Here is a 15,716-nt window from a genome sequence, read left to right as displayed (position 1 = left end):
TTATAAAATAATAGTTATTAAATTCCACCTGTCGAGATATGTCGGTTCTTGTCCGATTATTTTTTTAAAATGTTTTTAATATTAATACATTAAAATATTTGAAAATATAAAAATTTATTTTTAAAATATTTTTGAAATACTAATTTAAATTGAAGTAATAAAATATTGATTTAGTAAAATATAATAGTCTTAATTGAATTAGATAAGTGTTAATTTTGTTAATAAAAATAATTAATTCAAGTTTACTCAACTATTTATTTAATGAATCAAGCCTTATTTCGGATTAGTCAATGTCCCATATAAATCAAGGTATCTTTCAATAGTCATGGCGGCATTTCTCGGACTTCTTTTATTCGAAGACGTGCATTTAACTACAGTGATTGATGGCACTGAGACTCGATGCGTATTTTCGGCCTCTAGCTCGGTTAAAAATAAAATTCGGTAAACTAAGAAAAGGGAGAAAATAATTTACAATAATAATAATAATAAATTATAAAAACACACTGAAATTTTAATCATAATTTTACTAGTATTATTAAAAATATCTTGACAAATATTTTTAATAACACCAAAAAAATAATTAATGATAAGTGAATTATTCATTTTTTTTAAAGATATTAAAACTCACTTGTGATCGAGTATTTTATGTTTTTCATAATGATTATTGTTAAAGATTTTTTTAATATAATTGGATTTATTTGGTTGAAATATTGTTTTACTGGTAAGCTATTTATTTATTTTTTATTTGTTTTATTCATGACTTTTTAAATTATGTTATTATTTGAATTATTCTTTAAACAGTGTTATATTACCATTTTTTTTTTTTTACTATGCTATAAAAAAACAAAAACTCAAACTCATGGTCTCTGTCCGTTCTTCTTGCACATCCAGCTCATTAATGCTGGAAGTCGAGGTGCCATGATCCTGGAATCAAAGACAATTTAGGAAAATCCATTCCCATCTCGTATATCTAAATTGGAAAATGCGGTATTATTAATTTGATTCTGTTTAGACTGGTAAATTTAATGACTCAAAGCTAGTGATCACAGAACTAACTTGAGGTTGGTTTTAAAATAAATTGAATTAGTTTTGATTCGATAGACCTGGTATTTGATCTGATTTGAATTTAAAAAAATATTTAAAATATTATTTAATTTAAAAAAAAAATAAAATAATATTATTTTATTTTAATCCAAATCAATACGAGTTAGTTTATGACCTTGATTCCTCTCTTGGCTCATGTGTTTGGTTTTTTTAATTGGCCAGGATTTTTTTATAGGCCATTGGTTTTTATATTTTGTTTTTATATATATTTTTTAATTTATATATGATAAGTAAATAGTAGGGTTGATATTTTTTAAATTTAAATTATAATATTAAGTTTAATGATAATAATAATAATAATAAATTACAATCTAAATGTTGTTTCTTTATATTCCAAAGACTTTTCGGTCGAAGCCGCGGCTATGGTGTAACTTTGGAAAAATAGAAGTTGAGAAATACAGGTAATGGGACGTGTGGGGGTGTTCACGGGTTGGGCCGAGCAATGCTTGCTTTATACAGAGAGAAAAATGACACTTACTAGGCGAGAAACTTGGGTGGGTGGGCTTAAAAAAGAACCCAGGCCTTAGCCGAGGCCCGCATCCTTTGTTCTTCTTCTTGACAATGACTTAGGGCTCATTTATTTCAGGCAAAATATATTTTTATAAATAATTTTTTTAATTTTTTTATTATTAAAAAAATTAGTTAACAAAAAATATTTTTCAATTAAAAAAATTTAACTTAATTTCTAAAAAAGTATTTTCTTTTTATTTTGAGTGTAAAATACCTTTTAGAAGTTGTAAAAAAATTAAAAATATCATATTATTTATTGATTATATCAAATTTGATTACTATATATTTTATTTTGATTTTTTTAAAATTTTATTTTTATATTAACTTTGGTCTTTATTTTTATTTTTATTTTTTTCTTATCATTGTTTAATTTAAATTTTTTATCATCAAATTTGATCATTATTCTTTTAATTATTACTTATTTTATTTAAAATAATTTATAAAATTATAATTATAATTATTTTAATTTCATCATCTTTTAATTTTTTTATTTCTTAGATTTGATCTTTATTATTTTGATTGTTATTTATTTTATATGAGATAATCAATGAAAATAATTTTTTTCAATTAATTCTCATTTAACTTTTTAATTTATAAGATTTGTTCCTTGAAAAAAATATTAATAAGTTATTATCCAGCTTATTTTTTATGATATAATTAAATACTTAAAAATATTTTCCAACTTTTTTTTTTCATAACACAATTAAGTATTGAAAAATAATTTACTTTACAAAAATATACTTTTTTAAAAAATCACTTAAAAAAAACTATTTTTCAACAAACAAACGACCTTGTATTATTTATTTTATTCATTTCTTTGATTTCTTTTTTAAGGGGAATTTCATTTTTCTCATTCTTTTCAAAGATAAGAAATACATAAATTGTAAGTGAATTACACTTTTTTTCTGGTTGAAAAAATAACACTTTAGGTTACTTAAATACAAAAGGCTAAATTACAATTACAAGGTTGTCATCTATAATGTTTTCTTGATAAAAAAAAAATAAAGCTTAGATTTATCAAGTTCTAGAAATGAATATATGTTAAACACCAAGAAAGAATTACCATGGGATTATCATTTAAATATTCTTTCCTTGAAAAATTATTGTAAGTGTGAAATCATTTAAATATATATCTCGTTATTTATTATTGAATGGAATATTTGTGAGAAAAAATTCTTCTGGAAAAATCACAAGAACTTCCTAGTATAATGCTTCCTTATACAAACGAGATAACACCAAAATAGTTTATTGGAATTAATTTGTATATGCATAAATTATTTGATTGATAAAATAATTACTAATAATATCCTTGAAATGAATTATTATAAATATATTTCAGATAAAAAAATTAATTTTAGTATAGAAAAAACTAGCTACTTGATTTGCGGTTTGCTACGGATTGAATAATTTTTTGTGGCTAAAAATATGAATATATATTATTTTTTAATGTGTTTTTTTAAATACAATTTATAAATTGAAAAATTATTCATATATTTAATTAAATAAATATAGAATCATTTATGTCAATAAATATAACAAATAAAAAATGTTAACGCGTATATTCATCTAGCTCTACTGTGTAGAATAATATTTTTTCTAATATAAAAAATAAATATGTAAATATTATTAATAATTTTTTTATATCAAATAAAAAATAATTGTAAATAAAAAACTAATATTTTCACATAATAAAATAAAATAAAGATCCTATATATTAATAGAAATATATAATATTTTAAGTAAATTTTTATTGTAGTAAAAAAATAAAATAATATTGCAACTGCTAAGTGAAATTATTTCCTTTTAGTTTTTGTACAATAATTCTTTTTAAAAAAATTATAGAAAAAAAAGAAAAAATTACAAAAATAAATTATAAAAGAATGAATATAAAAACAAAAATAATTATATAAATACGTGTAGAGTGATAAATGTTAAGTGTAAAAATTATTTTTTTTTAAATATAGAAATAAAAAAACCTAATTAAATTATATAAAAAATAATGATAAATAAATTAAGTGTAAAATGATAAATTTATCAAATATAAAAAAAATCTAAATAATTATTTTCTAAACACAAAACACAGAAAAATTTACAAATTTGTTATGCTATAGTTTCCGCAACAGTAAAAAATTAGAAAACTTTATAATTATGCCATTTCAACATGAAAAGATCGGTTCAGGTATATTAGTTACTTAAAATTAAAATAAATAATTGCAAATTAAGGCGGTTGGACAGACTTGACTCCGACCTCCCCGTTTGCTCTTCATTTCAGAGGAAGCTTTTAGAGGGAAAAAGTCCAAACTATCCCCTTTAAATTTCCCTCCATTTTCCTTCACTTTCTCTCCACCCAAACAACCAAAAACATGCCAATAGAACTGCCAAGGGGACTACCGTTCTCTGTAGACACATGGAGTCCAAATTCTAAGAGAAAGAGACACCATTTCTTAACACATGCCCATAAAGACCACACCTCTGGGATTTTAACACACTCTTGCTACCCAATTTACACAACCCATCTCACGAAATTACTTGTTCTTCAAAATTACCCTCAGGTTTGTGTTTTTTGTAGGTTCTTAGAACTAACCATTTGAGTTTTTTGGTCCAATTTTGAGTTTCTGGTTTTGATTTTGATTTTTTTTTATGTGTATTCGTAGCTTGAGGGTTCATTATTTGTCGGCATTGAAGTGGGAGAGTCAGTGGTTATTAAGGACCCAGATGGAGAATTCAAGGTCACGGCTTTTGATGCCAATCACTGTCCTGGTATTTTTTTTTTTATATATTATGATGATGATGATTTGGTTTGTTTTATCATTGATTGTAGCTGCTCATTGGTTTTGGCTATGTGGGTTTGATGAATGTTTGTTTCTGTTAGGATATATTATTTGATTGGTATTTGTGATGGTTCATTATTTGATCGTACTGTTCCAGGATTGCTGCTAGTATTTTTTTTTTAATCATTTGATTTAAGAATGGGTTTGGTTTAGGTTTAGTTTTAATTTATGCTAGCTGTGGTCTTTTGCGGGCAGAATTGAACACAAAAATCTGTGTAGCTTTTTGGAAAACGATGTATTATATTTGAAACAAATAGTATGTGTTGAGATTCCTTAGTTTTGAAATACTTCCTACTTGAAGCAAGTTCCAATAAGCAACTAGCAAGGATAAGCGTAGAAGCACATAGGTGAGGGAACTCACTGACAAAATCTCCCTAGCCTTGGAGTTTTCAGAAGTTGTATTATGCATTTCTGTTTACCTACTGGCTGTTTCTAGAATTGTATTATGCATGTCTGATTATGAAATTTCAGATCTTTATTGGCTTTTTCTTTCAACTCCACTTCCTTTTTTTTAGCTCCTTTATTATTGTTTTGTGTGTCCTAGGAGAATTGGTATTGCTTGATGTATATTTTATATGTGTGCATGACCTAAAATGATTCTTAGAGAGCTCTATTGACAGATGATATTTATCTGGCATGGATATGTGAACTTCAGGAGCTGTAATGTTCTTGTTTGAAGGCAATTTTGGTAACATCCTGCATACAGGAGATTGCAGGCTTACCCCAGAGGATGTAAGATGCATACCAGAGAAGTATATCAGCAAGAAAGGAAAAGAACCTAGGTGCCAACTTGATTATGTTTTCTTAGATTGCACATTTGGAAAATTCACTCAGAAACTTCCTAGTAAGCATTCAGCAATCCAACAGGTACTCTGATTTACCCCCTTTAATCTCAAGTTTCTTTTGAATCTTGATGGCTATTGTTGTGTCCGACTGAATACACCTTAACGACTTTCCTGTGTTCCCTTAGTGATGACATGTCTTCTTCTTGTCTGGGTTTGTCCCCTGTTCTGTGTTTGCATTGTAGCATTTTTGTCCAAAGAATATAGCTTTGCTTATGTTTTCATTTTCAAATTAATTACTCTATGTTTGATTTTCTTGCCCTTTTCTTATAACTTGGATAAATGTCTTCCTCTTCACAATGCAACCACTTTGATGCTCTTTCTCTCTCTCCCTCTTTTCACTGGTTACTTGTTGCTTTAATTTTTGTGATATGTTAAGCGCTTCTATTATGCTGGAATATGTTAGCAAGTTGTATAATGATTGATCTTGCATGTTCATGAGCCAGGTTCTTAATTGCATATGGAAGCACCCTGCTGCAACTGTTGTGTATCTGACCTGTGATCTTCTTGGTCAAGAGGATATTTTGGCTGCTGTGTCTGAAACATTTGGTTCCAAGATATTTGTTGATGAGGTTGCCAACACAGAAAGTTTCCGAGCTTTGACACTTACAGTTCCTGAAATTCTCACTCAAGATCCATCTTCCCGTTTCCATATGTTTGATGGATTTCCCAAGTTATATGAACGAGCAGCTAAAAAGATTGCTGAGGCCCAGGCTAATCTTCAACCTGAGCCCCTCATTATCCGTCCTTCAGCACAATGGTATGCATGTGAGGAAGGATATTCTGAAACAGAAAGTCAAAGAAAACTGAGATTCAACGAAGCAGTTAGGGACCCAAATGGTGTTTGGCATGTCTGTTATTCTATGCATTCCTCCAGGGGAGAATTGGAGTGGGCTTTGCAACTTCTTGTTCCTAAATGGGTTGTGTCAACAACCCCCAGTTGCTTGGCTATGGAGCTCGATTATGTTAAGAAGCATTGCTCTGGCACTAAACTAACTTTAGATGACCGTTTGTGGAAGCTTTTGGACATTAATGTTGAAGCATCATCAGAAACAGAAGTAACAGCCAGAGTCCTGGATTATCCTTCTGTGGTTGAACAGCCCATTCAAATTTCTGCACAATCTCAGTCATCACCAGTTAAAGTAACTTCCAGTTTGTCTCCTCCGAGCAAAAGGCCAGAAGTGACTTTGTTTGGTAGAGCGAGACTTGGCATCCCAGATTCTGGTTTCCCCGCTGAGGAGAAAATTGAATCTATCAAAGATTCTTCACAAGTAGTTGCTCATAAAATGGATCAAGATGTCCCATTTGAAAATGAATTCGAAGTGAAATGTGAGAATATATTGGAGAGTAAGCTGGATACTGAATTGAAATGTGAGAATAAATTGGACACCACAAAACTAAGCGGGAAGTCAGTCAAGAACGAAGTTTTAAAGGTTTCTGTTCGTTCCCCCATTGGATCCTCACTGAATTTTAGTGAGACCTTGAGAAAGTTATACCGGTCAATGAATGTGCCTGTGCCTCGGCCTCTTCCCTCCCTGTCAGAACTTATGAACTCCAAGAAAGGAACCAAGAGGAGATTTGAGTCTTAATGTTCATTATTGTTCAGAAAACACCAATACAATTCGCTCTTCTTTCAACATTGTTTTTTTAGGTCCTTTGCCTTCAGACCAGCAATGCATCGTATATGCAAGAACAGTGGAGATGAAACCAGAATACACAATATCTGTAAAGTTGTTGCTGGTGGTACCAAATCTATTAGTTCAATTATTTATGATGCCTTAAAGGTAAAAAATGTATTCACATTATCAATGTGCTCCTGAATTCTTGCCACTATGATGCATTGCCTGGGATACTGACTGGGCCTTGCATCATTGTGTATCCCCTCTCTGAATCTTTTAGTGTTAAAAATAAATAAAAGATACGAACCAAAGGTTTGCTAATTATATTTATGTTATTCTGCTGTTAAAAATACGTTGAGAACCAGGATTGAGTGTGGTGTAAAAAAATAATGGAGAAAACAGCTTCCCCACTAATATATATGAAAGCGGGACGACTTTATTGTGGGAAATTCGGCACAGGCCACAAAAATCATGGAATTTGAGGCAAATTAGTCCATCACCATCACCATGCTCATCATGACCAAAGCGCAGAGTAAAGGATTCGGTGTTGAAGATTTGTGGAAATCCCCAATATAGATTGAATCACAGGGGAACACCAACGATAAAAGAGATACTTGATTTTCCAGTGTAATTATAAAGCCTCATTCAGCTCTGTGTATTACTCAACTTGCAAGTAATGAGGGAGAGGTATAAAATATCTCGATATCCTTATAATCCATTCATGAAACGAAACCAACGGGAGACTAGATGACTTAGGCAACGAGCATGAGAGCTTTCAGTTCAACAAATCCAGGATTATTAGTTGGGTTTCGATTGAACTATTTACTGATATTCCATGTGCTCTGTTTTTGTCTCTCACTTCTTTGAATTTCAATCTTTGATTTTTACTGTCCTTTTTTTAATACACTGATGCATATTTTTCTTTTCTTTTTAGGTGATGTGATGCATTTGTTTAAGCTTTCTTATATGATGCTGAATAATTTAAATGATTGAGTGCTGTAAATCAAATGCAGGCTGCAAAAGGGTGTTACTTGAAGCCAAGGGATTTTTTTGGAAAGGAAGAAGAGGCTTCTTGGACCTTCAAGAGAAATATTTTTCTGTCTCGTAGCTTTGTAGCTATATTAGATTTTCAAGCTGGTGTCAAGGTTTAATGGCCGAAATTTGTGAACTTAACAAATTCAATTATTTGTGCTATGCTCTTATATATTTCATATTCTAATGAAATGTTTTTGATCATGCTGTTCTTGTCACGTGTGAGATGACGGCGGCGGCGGCCACCTAAATGCATAGAAGTTCCAAAAACAAAAGCTCAAGCCTTCTGTGCATGGCAATTTGTTTTTAAACACCTTTCGTGATGAAGTTAGAAGTTATCTGAAATGGAATTATTTATATAGAAGTTGCAAATGAACTTCCTTTTATGGTGGATTTTTTCTGGGGAATGAAGTTCTCCCCTGAAAATTAATAACTCTGTGGCAAAAGGTACATTTTGCCACAAAAGCATTGGTGGCGCGGTTTCAGTGGCGACGGAGATCTTTGTCACTAATGGATTTAGTGGCGAGATTCGATTCTCTAGACCAATTGTTTTGCTTCTAAAAGTGCTCTATTAGCCAGTTCAAAATTATGTTTATTCGTGTGTTATCGATCTTCATACTTTTCGGTTCATAATATTAGTGATTTAAAAACCCTGATTTTTCAAATTATTGACATTTAAACCTTTCAAGTCAGACTTTCTTATATATATATATATATATATATATATATTAGAACCGTAAGATATTAGCAATTGAGAAAGTCTAGTTTCTTATCGCTATACGCTACCTCAAAAAAGCTTGAGATTTATTTGAGCCATTTTCTCTAATGTAGCTGTTGATGCAGTTATGAACAAGCTTTCTAAGAATATTAAGACATGAAGCAAAGTGTTATGACAGAAACACAGTTGAAGGTGTGCCGGCAGCCGGACTTCTTCTCATAGGTTCATGTGCATACGTACGAACTCCATATCCTGTTGGCTAGAATGTCAGCCTTTCTTACGACGGAGATGGCGATCGAGGCAAACCTGAGAAAGCTTTAACACCACTTTCCCTTGTAGTTCAAAAGGTCTTTGTGCCGTATTCCAAAGATGCAGGTCATCATCAAACTTCCATTACCATCTCTTTCTTTTCTTTTCTCTGTTTTTTTTTTTTTACTTTTCATAAATCAGAATACATTGATAAAAAGCACCAAGCTTGCAAAAAATACAGGAAGGTGAACCATGGAGGCCAGATTGGAATATATTATTATTATTATTATTATTTTTACATTAGGAGAAATATGACTTGACTCGCTGTATAGCTCGAAACACCTTTCTATGCTAAAACAAAAACAAAAAGCTTACCCTAAAATACAAATCGCGCAGCTCCTTTAGACAAATCAACAACCTGAAAGAGGGAAAAACAAAGAATTAGATATCACCTAACCATTGGATAATCTTGACAGGCGCATCTAAGCACCAAGGAGAGATCATTGCATCTGCTGAAACTATACTCAATCAAACTTATAGTCTTTCTTCTTTTTTATCAGAAACTTGCCCTTCAATTTTCAGAGGAAGCTAGTCAAAAGAATAAATGGAAAATCTTCATCCTAAGAGGGGTGCATTTATGATGATCTGAATGAATATTTCTCATCACTGCGGATAAAATATAATGAGCTCAACATGAAGCTCAGAACTTTTATTTTATTTTTCTCTTCAATTGGTTGATAATCAGTTCTAGTTTATACAATTCAGCTCACCTTTTCGTTTCTCATTGCTGTGTCTTAGCTTACTTTCCTGTTCACAAAAGCACCGAACTATTTCTGATTGCCGACATCCTTATTAATCCTTTTTGATTTAGGAAATCTGTAGTCCTTTTTTACACAGGACAACAGAAACCGACTGTTTAGTATATAAACGTATGCATGGTAAGTCTTCTACAGTAACAATTTCATCCTCTGTTTCTCGGTAGTTTTTCTTTTTCACAAACCCTGCCATCCGGTTTTTTTTTTTTCCCTTCTGAACTCAATCATGTCAGGTCCTAGAGAACATTACGAGTATCATGTTGAGTTAAAACCCTTTCAGCAGGAACTTACGAAGTTCCCTCTACTCTTCTTGCTCGGTGAGCTCCAGTACTTCACTCACATTACTGAAGGTCAGAGGGTATTCAGAAGAGCAAGAGAGCCCATAATAACCAGAAAACTTGCTCGGATTCCGGTTAGCGATTCACTGTTTGATCACATGCAAGATTTCAAAGACATCTTGCAAGAGATGGACATCCCTGAAATCGAACAATCAAAGATACTGGACAAAATTGCATCAAAAGCTAATGGCATGGATACATATTGTGGTGCCTTCGTGTCTGTTAGAATAGTGAAAGTTATATTCCGACCTGATCAGAGTACTGTTAATAATGAAGAAAAGGATGTTGCAATTTAGTTTTAAATAAAACTTTAATTTTAGTGGTATTTGTTCTCTCTTTTGTCAAATATATAGGTGTAGAAATTCTAAAAATTCCACGGAGGGAAGAGAGAGGCTTTAATTAGATTGTTGACGTGAGCTGCCGCATGCATTGATGATAAAAGTTAGGGTTCTTAATTCTTGAAGTTACAGTTCTAACACCATGGAGGAATAAAAAAATCTCTGATATTTTATAAAAAATCTACATAATAATAAAAAAATTACTTCAACTATTTATTTAGAAATTTTAAAAATCTACCGAATTAAAGAATACAAAGTAAAGTAGAAAATAACAATTAAAATCCAAAATTAACTAAGAAAGATAACTAAAATAGAAAAAAACAATAATTTCTTATACCTAATGTTGAGAGATCTAATGGTCTGATGACCAACGAAGTGTGTTTTATAGGAACGCGGTTGAATCTTCTAACTAAATTTGAGCCCGATCTAATAATCTGATCATATAACATGTTCGAGTTTCTTCAGGAAATTTTTTTTCAGACTTGTTCTTACCTATCTTGTCTATAAACATGTTTGCAATACGCATCAGATGTGCATGGGACCTAATACTCGTCTCTTATCCACAGGCACTCTCCCCAGCTTTTTTGTTTTTCATTACACTCTTTTGTATTTGTTGTTAAGAAAAAAAGAGCTTATCGAAGGATATGCAGTCTTTGTTTCTATATTACTTTGAACTAAGATAATGTCAAAGAACTAAGATAATGTGTTCACAGCTTGCTTAGAATAAATAAACCATTGCAATATTTATTATCAAATGAATGATGTAAGCTAGTTAAACTAATGGCCTTGATTTGGAAACATACAATATAAGTTTTTGATGGTTATGAACAAGGTATTGTGATCTACAGGAATCCATTTCCATTCATCATAAAAGAAGATGGGATTCTGCTTCAGTTTCCTAGGTCTCACAATCTCTCGTAATTCAGCTTCTCGGACTGCAAGCAAAAAAGAGAGTTGATTAGTTAATTATGATAATCTAAATAACTCCTGGATATGCAGCTTCAGAATTCATGTCACAATCTTCTAGAAGATGGATAGGGAAATCAAACTGGGGAAGGCGTTCGTGGTAAACAGCTTCTGCTGTTAAAAGGGTTCGTAGTCAAAAGGATTGAACTGAGATTATGTCTCAACATTTGCAGGATGAGCACTGTATACTTTTAGCAGCAGCACAAAACTTAAGAATGGAACTCCTTTGAAAGGGGAATGGGGTCACGGAGCTAAACAATGAAAATAATCTAAGCAGGGCTTAAGATTTTTCATGGGACGGTTGGTGATGTGGATGCCAGATTCTGACGTGAAACTAATATCAGACTATGCTGACGAGGTAGCTCAGAAAGGCTTCTAAATAAAAGTCAGCTCAACCAAATTAATCACAATGATGCAGTTAGATTGACCTTTTGAGCTTGGATTGAGGTAGATGCCAATCCAAGACCAATTAACCAGGTCAAGAACCACCGCTAACTAATTTCAGTCTAGCCAAGTTTAAGAATACCTTGATAAGCATGTCTGTTGGAAGCCATGCCGGAGCAGTGGGGACTCCAACCCATGAAACCTGTAAGAAGAATTGAGTTTTGTTGTTAAAATTTACATTGGAGGCTCAATCCAAATTGACATGCATCATTCTAGCATCTTGGTTCAGAAATTCTCCAGTTTGTAAAAACTGCAGAATATTGTTTCAGCCATACATCTGCAGGTATATGTTTTATTTCTTGTATCGAACAGAAAAAAAAAAATGGGTCTATAGGATTGAAACAACTGGAACAATAAATTTAAACAACTAAACCTCAAATAAGAAAAATGGAACTGTTGCTTATAAAGGTCACATTCAAATGATTTTTCATATTTAAACAATGCATGCCAATTATGGCTGAAACTTGGCCTACAATGTGACCTTTCTTGTATCTTCAGGGGAGAAAGACTAATGACATTTTTACATGTGAATCAAGATCATCTGATGACTTGAAGAAGAAGAGGCATTAAATAAAGAAAAGTGCTTACAAGAGCATACTCTCCAGTCTCAAATATCCGTAAATCCAAGACCTAAAAGAGAAACGTACAGTGAGTCAGAAATGTAGAGTTGGAGCATGATCATCCACTGATCCAAATTTCAATCTTGCATGATAACTTTTCGTTGATAGGAAGGACAGAAAAATCACCTCACCACGGTCTTCATAAATGTAGTCCAAGCCCTTGTAATAAGGTGGATGCCCAACAGATAGATACTGCAACAGAGGAAAAAAAAAGGTATCTTTCAAGCATTTTCAGAACACTAATGCCAGGTGAAAGAAGTGAAAGGGTTATAGACAAGAGGGAAAGAAAAGGATGCAAATAGAAGTACAAGTACCCATAACTTTTCATTTGGTGTTCAAGATGAATAAAAGCCCATATGAATCTTTATGCAGGTTTCACGCCTACCTCTGAGTGTAAAACCATCCCTAGTTTCCCTAAAATTACTAAACTCGCATTTCTTTTAGTCCCAAAAGCATGGTTATAGACGTTAACAGCTGCCTATAACTTGTGCTTCTTTGAAGTACTTAATGATTTTTGAGAGAATTATGATCTTGGTTATCCATAGAAAGTGAATCACCTAATCAACAGCTAAACCAGTATTTCGTTGATAATTACCCACAATTCAGATGACCAAAATGGTATAAGAATATAACAGAGAAGTCATGGTAAATTGAGATAATACTGTGTCCGTATCACATTTCTGAATAACTCCGTTCAGCCCAAAGAAAGCCACAAAAGGAGAAGAAAATCTCTTCAGAGTAGTAGTGATTTCTGTATCTAATCTCCAAGAACATAGTAATTTAAAAACCTTAAGGATACAAAACGGTCCAAGACAAGAAAAGAAGAAAAATATGAAACCAAAACTTACATTTACGCTATTGAGGTACTTCTCTTTATCCACTCTCACAATCTGTCCTTTCTTCACTGCCAAAAAAGAAAAGAAAAGAAAAGAAAAAAAGAAGTGGATAAGAACCTTTTCTCTATTCTTAAAACTGTCTGATCTTTTTCAGAGTGAAACTTAAGAACCCACTTGAATAAATAGGTTTCTTGGACTTAGGAGCAGCGGTTGAAGTTGAAGGTTGTGCATTAGTGGAGGGTTCTTCAGTTTTGGTAGCCTTTTCTTTTTCTGGCTCAGTGGATTTTACAGCTCTAATGGATGGAATATGAAGATGGTTTCTTCTTAAAGTCTGTGGCAATAGAGAGAAGCAAGGAAAGGAGCTTTTTAGTAGAGTTGCAGAGAAAGTAGCCATAGCGGATAGAAAGGGACAGAGACAAAAACAGAGTTTCGTTTCAGTTTTAAAAGAAGGCAAATGTTAAGAGAGATTGGATAAGAGATGCTGTCCTTTTTTTTTTTATTTTTAACGACCAAATATTAAAGATCACGTAGGAATAAGGATGGGAATGTGCAGATATCAAGCGGGTCTTCGTTTTACCCGCCCAATAAAAAATCATTATATATATAGTTTTTTATTATGGATATCCATTTTATACACAGCTAATTTTTTTTTAAAATAACATATATGGACCTAATTGAAAAAACTATATAATATACGAAGTAATTTTTCTTCTAAGAGCTTTGAGGAACAAATGCATATAAATAAAGGGTTAAATTGAAAAAAAATATTAATTTTAGGACCAAAATAATTTTTATAAAACTTATAAGGACTGAAATGAGATTTTTTATGAATTATTTCGTAGCGGGCATTGAATGAGTTTAGAAAGTAACTCCCTAAATGGTATGAATTTTTTTGTAGATTTGTTCTAAATTCGTCTATGATGGAATTTGATGATGGTGGTGGTTTTATTACAAGGGCGATAAGTTGTTATACAGGACACGGTTACGAGGAGGACGAGGCAAGCAATATAAAGGGCTATATTTTCTTCAGACGAGGCAGAACCCCCACTTAGCAAACAATTTCAGTCGTACCTCCTCTCTTTTACTGCCATATTACTCTATGTTGATTGGCTTCAAGCAATCCAGGGCAGATTACTCACTCTTCACTAAGGTTCAAGATAATTCTTTTACCGCCATATTACTTTGTGTTGATTACATGGTTATCATAGAAAATAATGAAGAAGTTATCAAGGATCTCAAGAGGTTTCTGAGCACTTGTTTTAAGATCAAAGATCTTGGACCTTTGAAGTGTTTTCTTGGTGTTAGAGGTTGCTCGATCCAAGGCTGGTATTGTTGTTAATCAGCAAAAGTATGCTTTAGATATGCTGGAAGAAACTGGTCTACTTGGAGCTAAGCCTGTCAAATTTCCAATGGAGCAAAATGTGAAACCAACTCCCTCAGATGGTGAACTTCTCAAGGATCCAGCTCAATGTCGCAGGTTAGTGGGCAAACTAATTTACCTCATCATCACCAGACCAGACATGATGTACTCTGTCTCCAAACTTTGTCAGTTCACGCAGCAACCTAGAAGACCGCACCTTGATGCTGCACACCGTCTTCTGCGATACCTAAAAGAAGCTCCAGGTCAAGGACTATTCTTCCCTTCACGTAGACAATTGAACTTAGTCGGGTATTGTGATGCAGATTAGGCTGGATGCCCAGCAACGAGACGATCAGTCACTGGATACTACTTATTTCTTGGCCAAGCACTTGTGTCCTGGAAAAGCAAGAAGCAATCAACGATATCAAGATCTTCAACAAAAGCTGAGTGCATGTCAATGGCAGCCGTTACTTGTGAGCTCACTTGGCTGAGATACTTGCTGAAAGATTTGGGTGTTGATCATCACGGGTCTATAAAGTTGTTTTTGTGACAACCAACCAGCCTTGCACATTGCTGCAAACCCAGTCTATCATGAGCGATGTCAAAATATTGAGTTAGATTATTACACAGTTCATGAACGCATTCAAAATGGGGAAATTGAAAAAAGATATGTACAAGCAGGGAAACAAGTTGCTGATATATTTAAAAAACCTTTGGGGGAAGTTGACTTCCATCATCATATAGGCAAGTTAGGAATTCTTGACATTTATATGCCAACTTGAGGGGGAATGTTAAAGGAAGCAAAACCTTTCACCAATAAGGCAAGATATGCTGTGCTGACATTCTGCAGAAGATCAAGGGAAATATCCCATCATTGTAACATTAGTATCAGATTACCTAACAGAGTTTTATTCATTGTATATAATTCTAGTGTTGCAGAGATGTAATAACATCAATAAAACACCATCTTTTGATTCACTTATCCACACCATTTTTCTCAAACAACACTTCATCAGCTCTGAAAGAAACCGCATCTCTGTGTGTGTTTAAGCTTAGTTGTTGAAAGTGTGATGTGATGGGCGGCGCACATATAA

General features: G+C 32.6%; 2 protein-coding genes across 4 annotated transcripts; one reads left to right on the top strand and one right to left on the bottom strand.

Moving 5' to 3' along the window:
* The first annotated feature begins 3,863 nt into the window (after positions 1-3,863).
* Positions 3,864-7,096, top strand: LOC105124577 (DNA repair metallo-beta-lactamase family protein). Of its 3 annotated transcripts, XM_011024647.1 has the most exons (4): positions 3,864-4,166; positions 4,269-4,374; positions 5,101-5,312; positions 5,734-7,096. In XM_011024647.1, exons 1-4 carry the CDS (start codon positions 3,978-3,980, stop codon positions 6,874-6,876), a joined length of 1,650 nt encoding a protein of 549 aa, XP_011022949.1. In that variant the 5' UTR covers positions 3,864-3,977; the 3' UTR covers positions 6,877-7,096. The 3 variants fall into 3 exon arrangements, with proteins under 3 accessions (XP_011022949.1, XP_011022951.1, XP_011022950.1); XM_011024649.1 differs by lacking the exon at positions 3,864-4,166 and having other exon boundaries at positions 4,270-4,343; XM_011024648.1 differs by lacking the exon at positions 3,864-4,166 and having other exon boundaries at positions 4,292-4,374; positions 5,066-5,312.
* A 3,932-nt stretch (positions 7,097-11,028) lies between these two features.
* On the bottom strand, positions 11,029-13,763 carry NDHO (NAD(P)H:plastoquinone dehydrogenase complex subunit O). The gene is made up of 6 exons (XM_011024646.1): positions 13,437-13,763; positions 13,275-13,330; positions 12,553-12,618; positions 12,395-12,436; positions 11,889-11,948; positions 11,029-11,331 (listed from the first exon to the last, which is right to left on the bottom strand). The coding sequence occupies exons 1-6, from the start codon at positions 13,654-13,656 to the stop codon at positions 11,302-11,304; spliced, it is 474 nt and encodes a 157-aa protein (XP_011022948.1). The 5' UTR covers positions 13,657-13,763; the 3' UTR covers positions 11,029-11,301.
* Positions 13,764-15,716: the final 1,953 nt, after the last annotated feature.

This window comes from Populus euphratica, unplaced genomic scaffold (assembly GCF_000495115.2).
Source record: "Populus euphratica unplaced genomic scaffold, PopEup_1.0 scaffold35.1, whole genome shotgun sequence".
Lineage (NCBI taxonomy): Eukaryota > Viridiplantae > Streptophyta > Magnoliopsida > Malpighiales > Salicaceae > Populus > Populus euphratica.
This window is presented reverse-complemented; position numbering and strand designations above follow the sequence as displayed.